We start from the raw sequence: 20,288 nt of genomic DNA on the forward strand, positions 1-20,288 counted from the left end.
TAAAAAAGAGAAGGGAAATAGAGAGTTTGAGTAAAACAAAAGGACAGGAAAATCAGATACTAGGTCAAATGGGGAGGAATTTAAAAGAAATCTGACGCTGGAGGAAAGGGAGGAAGAGAAGAGCAGGGCATGAAGGAACAAGTGCCTTTTGCCTACAGAGAGGTTGGTGTCTGGCTCTCTCAGATGCTTTGTCACTGAAATCTCTCTTAGGAGAGTAATAGGTGCCTGAATCATTGAGATAGGCACAATACAGCAACAGGATGAGGCTGTAGCTTTGTGTCCCATTGCTCTGGAAGCACTTGCTGAATTCCTCCTCAGTATCTGCCCTTTTCCAGAAAAGGCCCTGAACTGTAGCCTGGCATCCTTCCCTTCAGCCTGTTTTCACCAGGAGACAGAGTTCTTATCTGGGAGCAGCTGAAAGTCACAGGTTCTCCCTCCCTGATCACTGTGCGTGGAGGGTGGATAATGTCTTTGCCTGGTGTGTTAGGGGAACAAGAAGAAAAAGTTGGAGGACAGAGGAGAGGATGCAATGGAAAGGTGATGCAATGAAAATGGCGGAGAAAGAAATACTTCTGTCATCAGGCAGAGTGCATTCTCAAATATGACAGACAGGGATGTTGAGGAGTCTGGAAAGAGTCCCAGTCCTCTGTGGAAGGGTGGAGGGGAGGATCTGCGACTCAGAAATGACACTCTTCTAGAATAAGAAGGAGTAGGTCCTGACAAAATGGCGGGGGGGCAGGAGGCGAAGTGATAAAAATTATCAGTTTTCAAGAAGTGGGGATTGCATCACCTTTCTTATCCCATGCATCACAGCTGAGATGTCTGCTGTTCAATGTGTTTGGAAAAGGAGGTAACAAGATTTCTGAGGAGATCTCAGATTATCCCAGATAAATCTAAATTCCACAGCAAAAAACGGGGAGAATTCCTGAGAGAAAATAAATAGCAGAAGAAGGGAGCAAAACATCTTAACACTAAAAAAAACCCAAACACCCTGGAAAAAAGTGACACAGAGGGAAATATAAAATCTGCTAAAGGAGCAATAAGGTCATTAGTGAACAAGCCTGTCCGCAGACAGCTGGTGTGAACTGATCAGCGGAGTCTGAGAGCACACGTGGATCTATTTATTCTGTAGGCGTATGTCTGTAACTGGGAGACTTTACCCTGATAAAATAGCTTTGCTATGATAGACTCCTGAAACACCTCATTGTTGGAGCCACCTGGGTTTGTGCTTGGATGACTGCAGTCTGTTCTGCTGGGAAGGGCCTCATGCACAGGCTATTAGCTGTGTGCTACAGCTATGCAGGTATTACATAGCTTCATGATATGGAGAAAGACATTCCTAGCTGTATAGAATGTTCTGGTCTCTCTTGAGTCTCGTATAGGCTCAGTGGTGAAGTTTTCCTTCTGTCTGTCTCCAGAAAAATAGGAACAGTTATATTCCTCTCAAAGATTGCCAACGGTTTCCTCAATCATGTGGTGCTTAACAAAAAAGGGAAACAGAAGAAGCATTATGATGTACTGGCAGTATCAGCACAAACACAGGCAGCATAGAAATTCTGTGTGTCTCTGCTGAGGTGGTTTGGGGCTTCATTCCCATCTTTCCCTTCAGCATCAGCTCTGTTTCACTGCCTCATGCGCATCTGTAGGTTCTTTCCCTGCACAAAACATTCTCAGCTTTTCCAAAGGTTCTGGATAGTTCCAGTAAGTGCAGCTGGCCTTGGGCACTCTGCAGGTCCTAGCTTCTCCACAGAGACAATACCTGGTGCATATCCCTGACAAACGGGCTCTCACTCACCTTTGGAAACAACCCTGTATCATCACTGTCCACTCTACAGAAAAGGAGAGAAGGCTGCATCTTGTGATGGTGTGAGGAAAACTGTAGTTGAACCCATACTCTCCCAAACTTATTCTGCAGAGACCCCTGCCCTCAACTCTGTGGGCAATGGCCAGCTGACCATACCAAGAGAGAGCAGAGGCTGAATCTCCCCAGCCATCTGATCACTTTCTATACAGAGAGATTTATGCTCAGCTTCCTCAGCATCTGAATCAATGTTTATCTTAGCACTGTAATATGTGCCAGAGTCATTCACTGTGGCAAAATCTATTGAAAAGGACAAGCAATAGCCCATACTCCCACAGCTCTTGAAGTGATTCTGAAATCCATCCTCAAACTCTGCCTTTTCCCCTGTGGGAGGCTAGGCAGAAGGTGAAATGATTTGAGGAGGAAGGGGATGAAAAAAACACAAAATCTAGAAGGGATAAGGGATGGGATGAGTTTAAAAGCTACAGGCAAGTTTCTCATCTGTCTATGAATGACCAGTAGAAAAAGCTGACAGAAAATGTGAATGTATTAGAAATGTTTCAAATGGGCAGGAACTCAGAAAAAAGATGAGTCAGCAATGAAAATCTGCCTGTGGTGGCAGCACAGGCAGCACAGGCAGAGAGATGTGTAAGGCGGAAACACTGAGAAAGAGATGTATGACTTTGGGGGTGGGCAGGGCATTGTGAGAGCACCTGAAATGTGACAAAGTAGTTGACTGGCTGGAATCAGTGGGAAACAACACTCACACACAGCAGAGGGTGGTATGAACCCTGCACAGCTGACTTTATGTGTGCGTGCGTGTGTGTGCAATCACAGGAAAGTTTCCTTAATGCAAACCACTCCTTCCGGTACCAGGCCCTGTCCCAGCGCTGCCTCAATCCTCTGGCAAAGCATTTGTCCCTCTGCCTCAGCAGAATTTCCCCATCCCAGCTTGTGCCCATCACCTTTCAGTCCTTTCCTGGGCACCTCCAAGAACAGTTTGTCTCAAACCCATCCTCAGCTCCCTCTGGGGAATGAGAGGCTGCAACTAAGGCTCCCCTGCCTTCTCGTCTTCTGGCTGGACAAACACAGATCCTTCAACCTCTCCTCACCTGCCCTGTGTTCCAGTGCTCACCATCTCCAAGACCTCTGATAGACATCTCCCTTGTCCTGGGGACACAAGGTGGTTCCAGTCCACAGCTGTGACTTCCCCAGTGTGGAGCAGGGTGGAAGAATGATACCCCTCGTGGCCCTGACAGCTCCATTCTGGCTAGCAGAGCCAAAGGTATGGTGGGTTGTTGCCACAGAGCACCTTGCTGACTGGGCGTAGTGTGTTGCCCCCCACAGCCCTGGGACCTTCTCTCCTGACCTAGAGAGACCTAGACAGGCTGGAGAGTTGGGCGGGGAGAAATTTAATGAAATATAACAAGGGCAAGTGTAGAGTCCTGCATCTGGGCAAGAACAACCCCATGTACCAGTACAAGTTGGGGACAGAGCTGTTGGAGAGCAGCATAGGGGAAAGGGACCTGGGGGTCCTAGTGGACAGCAGGATGACCATGAGCCAGCAATGTGCCCTTGTGGCCAAGAAGGCCAATGGCATCCTGGGGTGGATTAGAAGGGGTGTGGTTAGCAGGTCAAGAGAGGTTCTCCTCCCCCTCTACTCTGCCCTGGTGAGGCTGCATCTGGAATATTGTGTCCAGTTCTGGGCCCCTCAGTTCAAGAAGAACAGGGAACTGCTAGAGAGAGTCCAGCGCAGAGCCACGAAGGTGATTAAGGCGGTGGAATATCTCCCTTATGAGGAGAGGCTGAGGGAGCTGGGTCTCTTTAGCTTAGAGAAGAGGAGACTGAGGGGTGACCTCATTAATGTTTATAAATATGTAAAGGGCAAGTGTCATGAGGATGGAGCCAGGCTCTTCTCAGTGACATCCCTTGACAGGACAAGGGGCAATGGGTGCAAGCTGGAACACAGGAGGTTCCACATAAATATGAGGAAAAACTTCTTTACGGTGAGGGTAACCGAACACTGGAACAGGCTGCCCAGAGAGGTTGTGTAGTCTCCTTCTCTGGAGACATTCAAAACCCACCTGGACACGTTCCTGTGTGATATGATCTAGGTAATCCTGCTCTGGCGAGGGGATTGGACTAGATGATCTTTCGAGGTCCCTTCCAATCCCTAACGTTCTGTGATTCTGTGATTCTGTGATTCTGCAACCTGCTCCCTGATTCACTGGTCCTAGGCTTGTCCAGTGAATGGGGCAGGTCCATCCAGAAGGGACCCTTTGAGATTCTACAGTCTAACCCTCCCTGCTCAACCAGGGTTAGGCAAAGTAGGTTATGCAGTAGTGTATCCAGTTGTGTTTGGAATATCTCCAAGGGTGGAGACAGCACAACCACCACAGGCAGCCTGTTGCCAGTGAAACAACAGTAAAAATGTGTTTCCTTATGGTCAGATGGAATTTCACGCATTTTAATTTGTGCCAATTGCCTCTTGTCCTGTCACTAGGCACCACTGAGAAGAGTCTCATTCCCTACTCTTCATTCATACCTCCCATCAGGTATTTATACACATTGACAAGATCCCACCTGAGCCTTGTCTTCTCCAGGCTAAAGGGTCCTGTCTCTCTTCCCCTGTTGTCATATGAAAGATGATCCAGTCCCTTAATAAGCTTTGTGTCCCTGTGTTAGACCTACTCCACTAAATCCATATTTTCTTGTACTGGGGAGCCCAGAGCTTGGACCCAGTGCTCCAGATGTGGCCTCACCAGTGCTGAGCAGAGAGGATGGATCACCTCCCCTGACCTGCTGGAAGCACCCTTGCTAATGCAGCCCAGGACATTGTTGGCCTTTTTTTTTGCTGCGAGGGTGCGTTGCTGGCTCATAGTCAGCTTGTTGCCCCCCAGGTCCCCCAGATCCTTCCTGGCAAAGCTGACTTCCAGCCAGTCAGCCCACAGTGCGTACTGGTGCTTGGGTTATTCCTCCCCAGATGCAGGACTGTGCACTTCCGCTCATTAAACTTCCAGGGATCCCTCTCTGCCCAATTCCCCAGCCTGTTGAGGTCCCTCTGAATGCTGGCACAACTGTCATCTGGTGTATCAGCCACTCCCCCCAGTTCTGTATCATCTACAAACTTGCTGAGTGTGTATTCCATCCCACCATATAGATCATTAATGAAGATGTTGAGCAGTATTGATCGCAGTATCAGCCCCTGGTGCACACCACTACAGACTGACTTCCAACCGGACTGTCTGCCACCAATTGCAACCCTCTGGGACTGGATGTTCAGCCAGTTTTTAATCCACTGCCCTGTCCACTTAGGTAACCAGTAATTTGCCTGCTTTTCTACGAGGATGTTATGGGAGACAGTGTCAATGGCTTTACAAAAGTTGAGGTAAACAACATCGTCTGCTGTCCCATTGGCCACCAAGCTGATCATGTCAGCTGATCATGAAGGCAATGAGGTTTGTCAAGCATGATTTCTACTTCATAAATTCTTGCTGAGTACTCCCAGTCACCTTCTTGTGTCTCATGTGTTTGGAAATGCTTTCCAGGAGGATATATTCCATCATCTTCCCAGGGACTGAGGTAAGGCTGACTGGCCCATAGTTCTCCAAGTCTTTCTTCTTGCCCTTCTTAAAGATAGGAACGATACATGATCTCTTCCTGTCCTCAGGAACCTCTCCCACTCCCCATGACTGCTCATTGATAATCAAGAGTGGCCTTGCAACCACACCAGCAAGCTCCCTCAGTAGTCGTGTATGCAACCCATCAGGCTCCATCGACTTCTGTACATCCAATTTGTTTAAACCTGGTCCTCCTCCACTGAGGATGTCTTCCTGGTTCCAGAATTTTCATCTAGTCTCAGGGGCCTGGGATTCCTGAAGGCTGGTTTTATTGGTACAGACTGAGGCAAAGGCGGCTCAGTTTCGCAGTACCGGCGAGGATCTAGGACTAGCGCACAGCACAGAGTGCTCATTGTCCTGGTACCAGCAGCACTCCAGGACAACGACCTGCAGCACTCCAGAAGCACTATTGTACCATCGGGACTTGGCAACTCTCGCATACAGCAGGATGCTCTCTCTGGAGCTATGGCCTTGGCTCAGGCTTCGGAGGACAGTCAATAGCAGAGTGCTCGCTTCTCCTTCTACTGTCCAGGTTTGTGAAACATCATCCACTGAATCCCCATCACATCCTGGGTTCCTGTGAAGGCTGGGACCCTCACACACATCCCAAAGTGCATGGATAAAAGAAGGTCAGGAAGGCAGAAAGAAAGGCTATAGACACAGGAAGGAGGGAGGGCGGGAGAGAAGAGCAGGCAGGCAGGCAGATAGTAGCAGAAAAAAGGAGAGAAGGATGGAAGGAGGGATGAAGGGAAGGAAAAGGACTGAGTAAATGAATGGAGGCAGGAAAGGAAAGATGGTCAGGAGAGAGGAAGATGGGAAGTGAGGAGGGAAGGCAGGAAAGCTGCAGGAAGGAAGGACTTAAGGCCAGGAGGGAAGCAGGAAGGCATGCCAGAAAGGGAGGAAGGCAAGGAAGAAAGCAGGAGAGAAGGCAGGGTGCTAGGGAAGAAAGAAAGCATAAAGGAAGACAGGAAAGGAAGGTTGGCAGGAGGGCAGGCAGAAAGGCTCAGGGAGTGATGGTAGCCATGAGTATCTGCTGCAACTTGGGGCTCCTTGCCTACAGGGCCATGCTCTGTCCCTATATATTGTCAAAACTTGGGCTACATTGCATACATCAGAGTGTTCAGTTCACAGGTTAGCAGCATGACCCAGAGACCCTGGCACACAGCAACATGCCCATTCCCTGGAAACCAGTGGGACCAAGGGACCAGTGCGCACATAGAAGTGCTCAGTGGCATGGTCTTGCCGGCACAACGGAACTTGGAGGCCCTCATGCATGGCAGCGTGCTGAGCCCTGAGTGACCAGCGAGGCACCTCTACTCTTGGAAATCGCAGCATGAGCAATCCCAGGAGACCCTCGAAGCTCGTAGACACACAAGCACACACAGGAGTGCTCAGACTGGGATCCTTGGGAAGATTCAACTCCAGGTTGGTCTTGGCCTTCTAGCTGGTGGAGAAAGAAAAGGCTGTGTGAACTGTTCCACATCCTGCTTACCCATGACTGAGTGTAACAGGCTGAAAGGAGAAGAAATGGAAGAGGATGAAGGAAATAGGAGGGGGACAGGTGTGAGAGAGAATAGAGAAGGAAGGGGAAGGGGACAGAGAGAAAGAGAGGAGAGGAGGAAAGTGAGAAGCAGTCTATGGATGGCAGAGAAATGTGGCAAGGCAGTGAGTACAAGAAGAAAGGAGGGTCAAAAGGTGATTCATAGAATTATAGAATCATAGAATTGTTTTGGTTGGAAAAGACCTTTAAGATCAAGTCCAACCATTAACCTAGTACTGACAAGTCCACCACTAAACCATGGCCCTAAGCACCACATCTACAAATCTTTTAAATATCTCCAGGGATGGTGACTCAACCACTTCCCTGAGCAGCCTGTTCCAATGTTTGATAACCCTTTTGTTGAAGAAATTTATCATAATATCCAATTAAAACTCCCCTGGCACAACTTGAGGACATTTCCTCTTGTCCTATCACTTGTTACTTGGGAAAAGAGACCAACACCCACCTCGCTACAACCTTTCAGGTGGTTGTAGGGAGTGATAAGGTCTCCCCTGAGCCTCCTTTTCTTCAGGCTAAACAACCCCAGTTCCCTGAGCCGCTCCTCATAAGACTTGTGCTCTAGACCCTTGTCCTGGTTTGGACTAGGACAGACTTTTCAGTTAAGTTTCTTTTAAATGACTACTTTCTGAAGTTGACCATACGCGCTTGTTGCCATGGAAACCAGAGTCCTCATTGGGTCTCTTTGTTTCACAAAGGAAAGGACCATAAAAGTTTTGCACCTGCAGGGAGGAGCGGACAGGACAGGTGACCCAAACTGACCAATGGGATATTCCCTCCCACCCACATGATACTTAAGCCCCCTTAAAGCTGAGGGACGAGGAGGGTTGTGCTCCCTTCCCCTATGGCCAACATCCAGGGAGGACTCTGCCCACGCTTCTACCTTCACTCCTGAATCTGATTCCCGCCTGCTGCTGTGTCTAGTTCAGGACACCCCAGCATCTGCCCTGCAGCATCAGTGGTGATGTGATCATCATCAGGGGGAGCTCAATAGTGGTTTTATATATAGTTCATTATTTATTATACTCATTTTCATTGTTGTTGTTTATTAAAACTGTTTTAACTTTCCAACCCATAAGTGTCTCTCCCTTTTCTCTTTTCCTTTTCCCCTCTGAGGAGGGAAAGGGTTAATAGAGAGCATCTGTCATCCACTTAACAGCCCCCCCAGCCTTAAACAACGACAACCCTTAAACAGCTTTGTTGCCCTACTTTGGACACGCTCCAGCACCTCAATATCTTTCTTGTAGTGAAGGGCCCAAAACTCAATATAGTATTCAGAGATGGGAAAGAATAGGAAAGAAATTAGAGACTGGGCAGAAGACAGGCAGACCATACCACCACTTGCCTTAAGTAGAAAGAGCTGGAGGGCAAAAGGAGAAAATAGGGTACTGTCAAATACAGGGCTGTGTTTGTGCTGGGGGCAGATCCCTGTTTGCATGGAAAGGATTGTGCTATGCTGCTCCAGCTTTTCAGTAACTGTGGGTCTTGCTCAGCACAGAAATATGTGCCCGAGTCATTAAGTAGAGCATGATCTATCTCCACAGATAAGCTGTTGCCCTTAGTCCCATTACTCTGGAAGTGGTTTATGAATTTCTTCTCAATCTCTGCCACGCCACCTTCCACTGAGTATACAACCAACTGCAGAGTGGCATCCTTCCCCATGGGTAACTTGTACCAGTACATGGCCGAGAATGCATTCCCCTTTTGGGAACAGTTCAGAGTCACAGAGTCTCCCACTCGGACAACTGTATCTGGCGATTGCTGCAGGGCTTGACCTGGAAAGAGAAGAGAAGACATGTGAGGAGTGAAACACATTGAAGGGCACATGAAAACACATCCTTGAAGTATGACATGGGATGTGGTGGCATAAGTATATCAGCAAGCTGTGGGACAGCATCCCGTTTCTCTGAGAGAGACACATAGGAGAAAAAAAAAAAAACAAAACCAGCTCCAAATACACTAGGAAATTTGTTTTGAAAAATTATTACTTCAGTATTTTCAATTGAAGTATTAAAATGGGACAGAAAAAAACAAATTTGTAGAGTTTTCTGAGTTAAGAGGTTGAGGAAAAGCTCATCTTGTTCATTGCCCATCCTCCCTCTGGAAGCCTTGGGGAATGGGGCAGCAGCAGTGGTTCCAGTGCAGCTGTTCAAGTGGAAGGGAAGCTCACTTACCCACAGGGGCCAGGATGGCCACAAGAAAACAGTGGAGAACCATGGAGAAAGCCCACTTCCTTCCAGCAACCTGCCCGTTTCACAGTACAGGCACAGAGATGTGCGAAGAGGAAAGGTTGAGAGAGGAAGAGACACATCTCTCTGCAGGTGGGCAGGGCAGTGAGAGCGAGTCTGCAATGTGAGAAGGCAGTTGGCTGGCTGGGAACCGTGGGGAATGACACCTGCACACAGGCATGTGGTGCACGCACCCTGCTCCACTGACTTCCTGCTGTGTGTGAGTATGTGTGTGTATGCGTAGGTGGGAGATAAGTGTTATCACAGGAGCACGATGGGGCTGTGTAGCAGCTGGAGTGTGTGCCTGGCACAGGGATATACAAAGAGGCACCAAAGGAAGGGAAGAGAGAGCGAACTCAGGAATGCATGTTTGTGTCTGTGCCCCTCAGCTGAGTCTCCTCTCTAGACACCCTCACACTCACAAACTCCCAACCCTGAAAGCTGCAATGTGGAATCTTCTCTGCTTATCCCAGTGCTGCTCATCGTGTTGCCCAGGTATGGGAAAGGCTGCTGACCTGTCATCCTTGTGTCTGTTGTAGCATGACAGAGAGAAGTTCTGTAACTGTTCTCTTCCTCCAAAGGGAGATCTCAAGGAGAGAAAAGGCTGCCTTTAGCTCTGTACTGGGACTGCCTCTTGGGAGACTGCACCATGGAGCAATTTCTGAGGAGAAGGGTATTCACTGTGGGATATGCTGGTGCAAACTTACCTTCTTCATGCCAGAGAAGAGCTGATACACTCCTTTTTGTACCATTCTGCAGGACAAGGATGGACAGAGCTGGAGAAAATCCTGTCATCTTCTCTACATTGGGCACAGCCTTGTTCACCAACCCAAGGCTGTGGGAAATCACTGCAGGTAGGAAGTGAGGCTTGCAGTTTGTGTACACTGACACACTCTCTGTGTCAGAGGCCTGACAGAGCCTGTGCATGTCTGTGCTGTGCTGTGGGCCCAGCAACACGTGGCAGTGGAAGGCTCACCTATGCAAAAGAGCAAGTGATCTGGCTGCTCAAGGCTGTCATGGGCTTTGTGACCTCTTAGCAGAAGGGTGCAGCAAATCCTAGAGCTCCGAGACCCTCTGTTGCAGGTCCAAGTGTGTCCCATTGCATTCATTTCCATGAACTGCCTACAGGAGATTCAGGAATGACCCCAGATTCCTCAAAAGAAAAGGGAGAAAAAAACAAAGAAGGTCAGCTAAATTGTGCAGGCACCAGGAAGAAACCCCACACCCCCACACCCCACAACACCCCCAGCACTCCAGCTGAGAGGAGGCTGTGCTTGATGTGTCCATGGGAAGGGTCTCCATTTCCCATGGGGTTCCCTGGGGTATGCAGGTGGCAGGGCAGTGCATTAGGAGCCTTGCAGAACATACGGTGTTTGAGGAGTTAGTGCTCTTGAACAGGCCATGCCTACTCTATTGGGAATGTGCTTAGGGCTTCCCATGAGAAGCTGCAGTGTGGGAACCAGCTGGAGTGCCCCATCCCGCCTGTGCCATGCACTTGTGCATATTATGATGGAGATAGCACTTTAACCTATCAGGAAACTTTCTGTTAGCTGCACAGCTTGCTAACATAATCTGTTATTTATACAATCTCTTTGGGAAAGTGTCCTGGTTTCATGGGGATAAAATTTATAGGATCAAGTTTCTGTTAGATTTTGTTTCAGTTTGTGGCCAGCCATGGTGATCAAGGCCATCAGCAGCTAAATCCAGGGCAGCTGGCCCAGACTGTCCCACAGCTGTACTCTATAACATTAATGTCAGGTTCACGATAAAAGGGAGGCCTTGGCGGGGAGGGATAGTTTTTTTTTTTTTGCTTTGCTCTCCTCACCTTTTTAATGATTGGTATCCCTGGAGTTGCTACAACTCTGTAGGCTAAGTATAATTTTGTGTGTTTTGTATTACCATTGATATTGGTTTCTTTATTAAATCCATTTAAATTTAACCCACAAGTCTCCCTTCTTTTCCCAATTCCCTTCCTCATTTGCAGAAGGGACATTAGGTGGGAGAAAAACTCCTTATTGTTTAGCCCTGGGTGCGGGCTAAGTGGAGACAGTTTATTTGGCACCCAAGGTAAATAGATCACCTGGGAGAACCATAGACTTTTGCTCTAAGAGTCTTGGAGGGTTGAAGTTTTCAGAGATTTGACTGTTTTTCTTACAAGCATTCATTATGTTGGTGTCGGTAGCAGGGTTGCTGGGTGGAATTCTCTGGTGTTCAGTTTTACAGTTGCTTTTGGGGCGGCTAATCAAATGTGTGGCTTTGCTGCTGTTTGTTACTGGTTTTGTGCGGTTTATCACTTCTGGGCATGGACTGAGAGGTATCACTCTTCTATGTTGATGGCATTAGTTTATAGTGTTATAAATTCTTTTGTAACTGTGCCCATTTCTGATCTCTGGAATGGCAGTGGGTGACATGTACTTCCCTTTTCCCTCGAGGCTGTTCTCAATGGCTTTTGAGAATTTTGAATACCCTTGGGAAGTTTCAACCACTATGCTTATATTGTCAGGCCTTTTGAATGTCTTTCAGTTCTTGCTCTTGCTTAGACTACATCATCAGTATAGGGGTGGATACAGCACAGCTGCTGCAACCACTGTAACGAGCCCTACAGCAGCCCCAGCCCCTACACCAGGCACCACAGCAGCTCCAGCCCCTCTGACAGACACTGCAGCTGCCCAAGCACCTACAACTGGAATTGCTGATACTCAGACCCTGCCAGTCCCTACAGCAGACATCCTGGCTACCCCAGAGGCTATTCAGACCTCTGCACTGGGTACTGCGATTACTCAACTCCAGGAAGCACTTGCTGCGATTACCCAGGCTTTGGCAACAAGGGCTGCAGCTAATCAGCCCCCAGTGATGGGTGATGTGGCTAACCTGGGGATTCAATCAGTGCCTGTATTGGTTGCCCCTGTACAGAAGACGAAAAATCACAAAAAGAGCAGGTCATGATGGCCAACCAGGGACATCAAAGGAGGACGAGCCAGAGGTAACCATTCAATCCCTATCCCTGAGTGAGCTGTGAGATATATGTAAAGATTACAGCTGTCATGAAGGTGAGCAACTTGTTACTTGGCTGCTCCGCTGCTGGGATAACGGAGCCAATGGTTTCAAGTTAGATGGTAGTGAAGCCAAGCAGCTGGGAGCAATGGCTAGAGAAGTGGGTATTGATAGGGGTCTTACAACTGGTGCACAGCCCCTCACTCTCTGTTGGCGACTCCCGTGAAGCATAAGGAATAGGTATCCCTTTAGGGATGATGTCACATACCACGAGGCAAGTGGACAACCATTGAGAGAGGGGTTAAGAATCTCAGGGAAATAGCTGTGCAGGAGCTGATTTTTGATGACCTAGATGAGTGTAGACACCACTAGATCCAGATGCACTCGGAGTTACCAGACCCATGTGGCACAAGTCAGTACTGACTGTGCGATCATCATATGGCAACACATTAGCATTATTCAGTTGGGCAGATGCCGATGCACCAATGGTGGGCAACATAGATAATCAGATGCAGCAATATGCAGACAATCTATTTTCCTCCCCACAGGCCAGAGTCTCAGCTGTGGAAGAACCATCTGATGAATCCACAGAACTGCTTGCTAAGGTGTTGGAAAAATTGTCCCAGGTGGAGGACAGACCCTGCTCCCTGCCTGTACTGGCGAATGTCTCAGCCATCAAGAGACAGCATTCCCCTGCAAGACCTACTCAGGAGAGATGGTACACATCACAAGGCGCCCTGTGGTTTTTCCTGTGTGACCATGGAGAAGACATGAGAAAATGGGATGGAAAACCTACCTCGGCTTTACAGACATGCATACATGTGTTGCAAGGTGAACCGATTAGGGACGGGGGTTCTTCCAGGAAACTTGTTGCTCCAGTTTCCAATGGGAAGCTCTCCAGACAGCGTAGATGGGCTTTGGATTCCTATTTACCAGACGTGAATAATGGGGATCAAATCTATGTGACCCACTTGAACCAAGATATCGATAACAAACACTATGTTCAGGATTAGAGGGGCCCTGCCTCCAGCCAGGTGGAGGATAGGGACAACTGTGTATTTTGGACTGTGTGGATTTGATGGCCTGGCACATCAGAACTACAGCAGTATAAGGCTCTAGTGGACACTGGTGCACAATGCACCATAATACCATCAAACTATAAAGGGACAGAATTGATTTGTATCTTTGGCATGACAGGGGGCTCCCAAGAGCTGACTGTATTGGAAGCTGAAGTGAGCCTGACTGGGACTGAGTGGCAGATGCAACCTATTCTGACTGGCCCAGATGCCCCATGCATTCTTGGTATAGAGTACCTGAGAAGAGAGTATTTCAAGGACCCGAGGGGGTACCGGTGGGTGTTTGGTGTAGTGGCTGTGGAGACAGAAGAAATTAAACAGCTGTCTACACGGTCTATCAGAGGACCCTTCTATTGTGGGGCTGATGAGGGTCGAGGAGCAAAATGTGCCCATTGTTACTACAATGGTCCACTGGCAACAATATCATACTAATAGAGACTCACTGATCCCCATCCATGAGCTGATCTGTCAACTGGACAACCAAGGATTGATCAGCAAAACGCACTCACCCTTCAACAATCCCATATGGCCAGTGCGATAGTCCAGCCGGGAATGGAGACTAACTGTGGACTATCGTGGCCTGAATGAAGTAACACCACCACTGAGTGCTGCTGTACCAGACATGTTAGAACTCCATTATGAACTGGAGTCAAAGGCAGCGAAGTGGTATGCCATGATTGACATCGCAAATGCGTTTTTCTCTATTCCTTTGGCAATGGAGTGTAGGCAACAGTTTGCTTTCACCTGGAGGGGCATCCAGTACACTTGGAATCGATTGCCCCAGGAAACATAGCCCCACAGTTTGCCATGGACTCATCCAGATTGCACTGGAGAAGGGTGGAGCTCTGGAACACCTGCAGTACATTGACGACATCATTGTATGGGGTAATACAGCAGGTGAAGCTTTTGAAAAGGGGGGAAAAAGTAATTCAAATCCTTCTAGAAGCTGGTTTTGCCATCAAATGCACTAAGGTCAAGGGACCTGCAAAAGAGATCCAGTTTTTAGGAATCAAGTGACAAGATGGCCATCATCAGATCCCAATAGATGTGATTAACAAAATAACAGCCATGTCTCTGCCAACTAACAAAAAGGAGACACAAGCTTTCTTAGGTGTAGTAGGCTTCTGGAGGATGCACATTCCCCATTACAGTCAGATTGTGAGCCCTCTCTACGAAGTAACTCGGAAGAATGACTTTAAATGGGGCCCTGAGCAACAACAGGCTTTTGAGCAAATTAAACAAGAGATAGTTCATGCAGTGGCCCTTGGACCAGTCCAGACTGGACCAGAAGTAAAGAACGTCCTCTATACCGCAGCTGGGGAGAATGGTCCTGCCTGGAGCCTCTGGCAAAAGGCACTGGGGGAGACTTGAGGTTGACCCCTAGGGTTTTGGAGTCAGGGATACAGAGGATCAGAGGACCGTTATACTCCAACAGAAAAAGAGATACTGGCAGCCTATGAAGGAGTTTGAGCTGCCTCAGAAGTAATTGGTAGTGAGGCACAGCTCCTCCATCCACAACTGGATGTTGAAAAGACAGACCCCTGCCGCACATCATGCAACTGATGCTATGTGGAGTAAATGGGTTGCATTGATTATTCAGCGGGCCCAAATAGGGAACCTCAGTCGCCCAGGAATTCTGGAAGTAATCATGGACTGGCTGGAAGGCAACGATTTTGGAATGTCACTAGAGGAGGAGGTCATGCGTGCTGAAGAGGCCTCACCATACGATAAACTATCAGAAAATGAGAAGCATCATGCCTTGTTCACTGATGGATCTTGTTGTATTGTAGGCAAACAGCAAAGGTGGAAAGCTGCTATGTGGAGTCACACAGAATCACAGAATCAACCAGGTTGGAAGAGACCTCAAGGATCATCGAGTCCAACCGTTGCCCTGACAACACCCTGTCAACTAGACCATGGCACTAAGTGCCATGTCCAGTCTTTTCTTAAACACATCCAGAGATGGTGACTCCACCACCTCCCTGGGCAGCCCATTCCAATGTCTAATAACCCTTTCTGAAAAGAAATTCTTCCTGATGTCCAACCTGAACCTCCCCTGGCGAAGCTTGAGGCTGTGCCCTCTTGTCCTATCGCTAGTTGCCCGGGAGAAGAAGCCAACTCCCACTTCACTACAACCTCCCTTCAGGTAGTTGTAGACTGCAATAAGGTGACCTCTGAGCCTCCTCTTCTCCAGGCTAAACAACCCCAGCTCCCTCAGCCGTTCCTCGTAGGTCAGACCCTCCAGACCCTTCACCAGCTTGGTCGCCCTCCTCTGGACTCGCTCCAACACAGAATCACAGAATCACAGAATCACAGAATGTTAGGGATTGGAAGGGACCTCGAAAGATCATCTAGTCCAATCCCCCTGCCGGGGCAGGATTGCCTAGACCATATCACACAGGAACGCGTCCAGGTGGGTTTTGAATGTCTCCAGAGAAGGAGACTACACAACCTCTCTGGGCAGCCTGTTCCAGTGTTCAGTCACCCTTACAGTAAAGAAGTTTTTCCTCAAATTTAAGTGGAACCTCCTGTGCTCCAGCTTGCACCCATTGCCCCTTGTCCTGTCAAGGGATGTCACTGAGAAGAGCCTGGCTCCATCCTCTTGACACTTGCCCTTTACATATTTATAAACATTAATGAGGTCACCCCTCAGTCTCCTCTTCTCCAAGCTAAAGAGACCCAGCTCCCTCAGCCTCTCCTCATAAGGGAGATGTTCCACTCCCTTAATCATCTTCGTGGCTCTGCGCTGGACTCTCTCTAGCAGTTCCCTGTCCTTCTTGAACTGAGGGGCCCAGAACTGGACACAATACTCCAGATGCGGCCTCACCAGGTCAGAGTAGAGGGGGAGGAGAACCTCTCTCGACCTGCTGACCACACCCCTTCTAATCCACCCCAGGATGCCATTGGCCTTCTTGGCCACAAGGGCACACTGCTGGCTCATGGTCATCCTGCTGTCCACTAGGACCCCCAGGTCCCTTTCCCCTACGCTGGTCTCCAACAGCTCTGTCCCCAACTTGTACTGGTACATGGGGTTGTTCTTGCCCAGATGCAGGACTCTACACTTGCCCTTGTTATATTTCATTAAATTTCTCCCCGCCCAACTCTCCAGCCTGTCCAGGTCTCGCTGAATGGCTGCGCAGCCTTCCGGCACATCAGCCACTCCTCCCAGTTTTGTGTCATCAGCGAACTTGCTGACAGCGCACTCTAATCCCTCATCCAAGTCATTAATGAATATATTGAATAGAACTGGTCCCAGAACCGACCCTTGCGGAACTCCGCTAGACACAGACCTCCAACTGGACTCTGTCCCGCTGACCACTACTCTCTGGCTTCTTTCCTTCAGCCAGTTTACAATCCACCTCACTACCCGATCATCCAGACCACACTTCCCCAGTTTAGCTGCGAGGATGCTGTGGGAGACCGTGTCAAACGCTTTACTGAAATCGAGATAGACCACATCCACAGCTTTACCATCATCTATCCACCGGGTAACATCCTCATAAAAGGCTATCAAGTTGGTTGAGCATGACTTCCCCTTGGTGAAGCCATGCTGAGTGCCCCTAATGATCCCCCTATCCTTGATGTGCCTAGAGACAGCACCAAGAACAAGTTGCTCCATCACCTTTCCAGGGATGGAGGTGAGGCTGACCGGTCTATAGTTACCCGGGTCCTCCTTCCTGCCCTTTTTGAAGACTGGAGTGACATTCGCTTTCCTCCAGTCCTCAGGCACCTCTCCCGTTGCCCACGACTTAGCAAAGATGATGGAGAGTGGCCTAGCAATGACTTCCGCCAGCTCCCTCAGCACCCGCGGATGCATCCCATCAGGGCCCATGGATTTATGGACATCCAGGTTGCTTAATTGGTCCCTGACCCAGCCCTCATCAACCAAGACAGATTCCTCCTCTATCCTGACTTCTTCTGAGGCCTCAGGGGTCCGGGGCTCCTCAGGACAGCCTCCAACAGTATAGACAGAGGCAAAGAAGGCATTCAGTAACTCCGCCTTCTTTTTATCCTCTGTCTCCAGGACCCCCACCTCATTCATCAGTGGGCCTACATTGCCTCTAGTGTTGGCTTTACCTGCAATGTATTTGAAGAAGCCCTTTCTGTTGTCCTCGACCTCTCTTGCAAGGTTTAATTCCAAGGAGGCCTTAGCTTTCCTAGTTGCCTCCCTACATCCTCTGACAACAGACTTATATTCCTCCCAAGTGGCCAGCCCCTCCTTCCACGATCTGTACTCCTTCTTCTTCCACTTGAGTTTGCCCAGCAGTTCCCTGTTCAACCATGCAGGTCTCCTGGTACCCTTCCTTGACTTCCTACCTGTTGGGATGCTCTGATCTTGAGCTCGGAAGAAGCAGTCCTTGAACGCTAACCAACTATCTTGGGCCCCCTTACCCTCTAGTACCCTGTCCCATGGGATTTCCCCTAGCAATTGCTTGAAAAGGCCAAAGTTGGCCCTCCTGAAGTTCAGGGTTGTGATTCTGCTAGCTATTCTGTTCCTGCCACATGAGATCCTGAACTCTACCATCTCATGGTCGCTACAACCAAGGCTGCCCTCAACCTTCACCTCTTCAACCAGACCCTCCTTGTTAGTGAGGATCAGATCCAGCAGCGCTCCTCTCCTAGTTGGCTCATCCACCATTTGCATCAGAAAGTTATCATCAATGCACTGGAGGAACCTCCTGGACTGAGGATGGCTGGCTGAGTAGGCCTCCCAGCAAATATCAGGGTAGTTGAAATCCCCCACAACAACCAGGCCCTGTAATTGCGAGACTGCTCTCAGCTGCCTGTAGAAGGCCTCATCACCCTCCTCATCCTGATCCGGTGGCCTGTAATAGACACCCACAACAGTATCACCCCTGCCAGCCTGCCCCTTAATTCGCACCCACAAACTCTCAACTCGCTCCTGATCTGCCTCTGGATAGAACTCAATACATTCTAGCTGCTCACTCACATAAAGAGCAACTCCACCACCTCTCCTTAGCGGCCTGTCTTTCCTGAACAGGACATAGCCATCCATGACCACATTCCAGTCATGCGAGGCGTCCCACCAAGTCTCTGTAATCGCCACTAGATCATAGCCCCCCGACCAAACACGGATTTCTAACTCCTCTTGTTTATTCCCCATGCTGCGTGCATTGGTGTACAGGCATTTCAGGGAGCGAGCTGGGCACACCGATTTCATCACAGATTCACCCCCTGATTTCACCCCAGGGGGATGGGGGGCCTCCTGGTCTACCTCAACACTAGAGCATTGCCCCAGTGGTGCAAGCCCAGCTACCACCCCATCCCCCTTCGAATCTAGTTTAAAGCTCTCCGAATGAGCCCTGCTAATTCCTGTCCCAGAACCCTTTTGCCCCTACGACATAAACCTTTCCCATGTATCACTGTCACGCCTGTTGTCTTATAAAACCAGCCATTATCAAAGAACCCAAAGCCCTGCCTGTAGCACCAGTCTCGTAGCCAGGCGTTAATAGAGAGAATCCTACTATTCCATCCCACGTCATCACCTGAAAATGGAAGGAGGGAGGAGAAAACAACTTGTGCCCCAGACTCTTTCACCAACCGTCCTAGGGCCTTGTAGTCTTTCTTCATCCCCCTCAGACTACGGGATGCAGCTTCTTCCCCACCTGTCTGGAAGATCAGCAGGGGGTAGTAGTCTGTGGCCTTCACCAGGTTGGGGAGTTGCCTGGTGATATCCCTGATTCGGGCTCCAGGCAGACTGCAGACCTCCCTGTGATGGGGGTCAGCTCTGCCTATTGGGCCCTCAGATCCCTTTAGGAAGGAGTCTCCAACCACTAAAACTCTTCTCTTCTTCCTTGTGGAGGAGGTAGCTATACGCCCGTCAGGTTTTTCTGACTGTGGTGGGACCTCTGATATAGGTTGCCTCTCCACCACATCCCCGTTGGACCGGCTGTATTCCACTAGGGTTTCATATCTATTGCTCAGAGGCACCTGTGGAGGCAAGGTAGGCAAGGAGGGCACTCGCCTTTTGCCACGGCCATAGACTTGTCTCCACTCACTCCTCTCCTCTAAGTTATTGTTTTCCACCTGAGAGGGGCAGGTGGAAAACATCTTTCTTGAAGTGCGGGGCCCAGAACTGGACACAGTATTCAAGGTGCGGCCTCACCAGTGCCGAGTACAGAGGGACGATCACTCCCCTAGACCAGCTGGATACACTATTCCTAATAGAGGCCAGGATGCCATTGGCCTTCTTGGCCACCTGGGCACACTGCTGGCTCATGTTTAGCCGGCTGTCGATCAGCATCCCCAGGTCTCTTTCCGCCGGGCCGCTTTCTAACCACTCTTCCCCCAGCCTGTAGAGCTGCATGGGGTTGTTGTGGCCAAAGTGTAAGACCCGGCACTCGTTCTTGTTGAACCTCATGCCGTTGCTCTCAGCCCATCTATCTAACCTGTCCAGATCCCTCTGTAGGGCCTTCCTACCCTCCAGCAGATCGACACTCCCACCCAGCTTGGTGTCATCTGCAAATTTGCTGAGGGTGCACTCAATCCCTACGTCTAGATCATCTATAAAGATATTGAACAGCACCGGCCCCAGAACTGAGCCCTGGGGAACACCGCTAGTGACCGGCCGCCAGTTGGACTTTGCCCCATTCACCACCACTCTCTGGGCTCGGCCATCCAGCCAGTTTTTAACCCATTTAAGAGTCCACCCATCCAAGCCCCAGGCAGCCAGTTTGTCCAGGAGGATGCTGTGGGAGACAGTGTCGACTGCCTTACTGAAGTCTAGATAGACTACAGCCACAGCCCTGCCCTCATCTACTAAGCGGGTCACTTTGTCATAGAAGGAGACCAGGTTGGTCAAGCAGGACCTGCCTTCCATGAGTCCTACATGATGAGTGGCAGAAGCAGATGAGGGAGAAGGTGAGTTGAGTCAGTTTGCAGAAGTAAAAGCCATCCACTTGGCTCTAAATATTGCTGACTGAGAAAAATGGCCAGTACTTTACCTGTCTCATGGATGGTAGCAAATGCCCTGTGGGGATGGCTGAATCA

General features: G+C 49.4%; 1 protein-coding gene across 1 annotated transcript in view; it reads right to left on the reverse strand.

Moving 5' to 3' along the window:
* LOC137664053 (M1-specific T cell receptor beta chain-like) overlaps positions 1 to 9,196 on the reverse strand; it is a 60,404-nt gene extending 51,208 nt beyond the window's left edge. Inside the window, exons 1-2 of the mRNA XM_068401777.1 lie at positions 9,154 to 9,196; positions 8,472 to 8,754 (exon numbers count right to left, since the gene is read on the reverse strand). Coding sequence (XP_068257878.1) covers positions 8,472 to 8,754; positions 9,154 to 9,196 — 326 coding nt within the window. The remainder of the gene's footprint in view (positions 1 to 8,471; positions 8,755 to 9,153) is intronic.
* Between the last annotated feature and the right edge of the window lie 11,092 nt (positions 9,197 to 20,288).

The sequence above is a fragment of the Nyctibius grandis genome, chromosome 5 (assembly GCF_013368605.1).
Source record: "Nyctibius grandis isolate bNycGra1 chromosome 5, bNycGra1.pri, whole genome shotgun sequence".
Taxonomy (NCBI): Eukaryota; Metazoa; Chordata; class Aves; order Nyctibiiformes; family Nyctibiidae; genus Nyctibius; species Nyctibius grandis.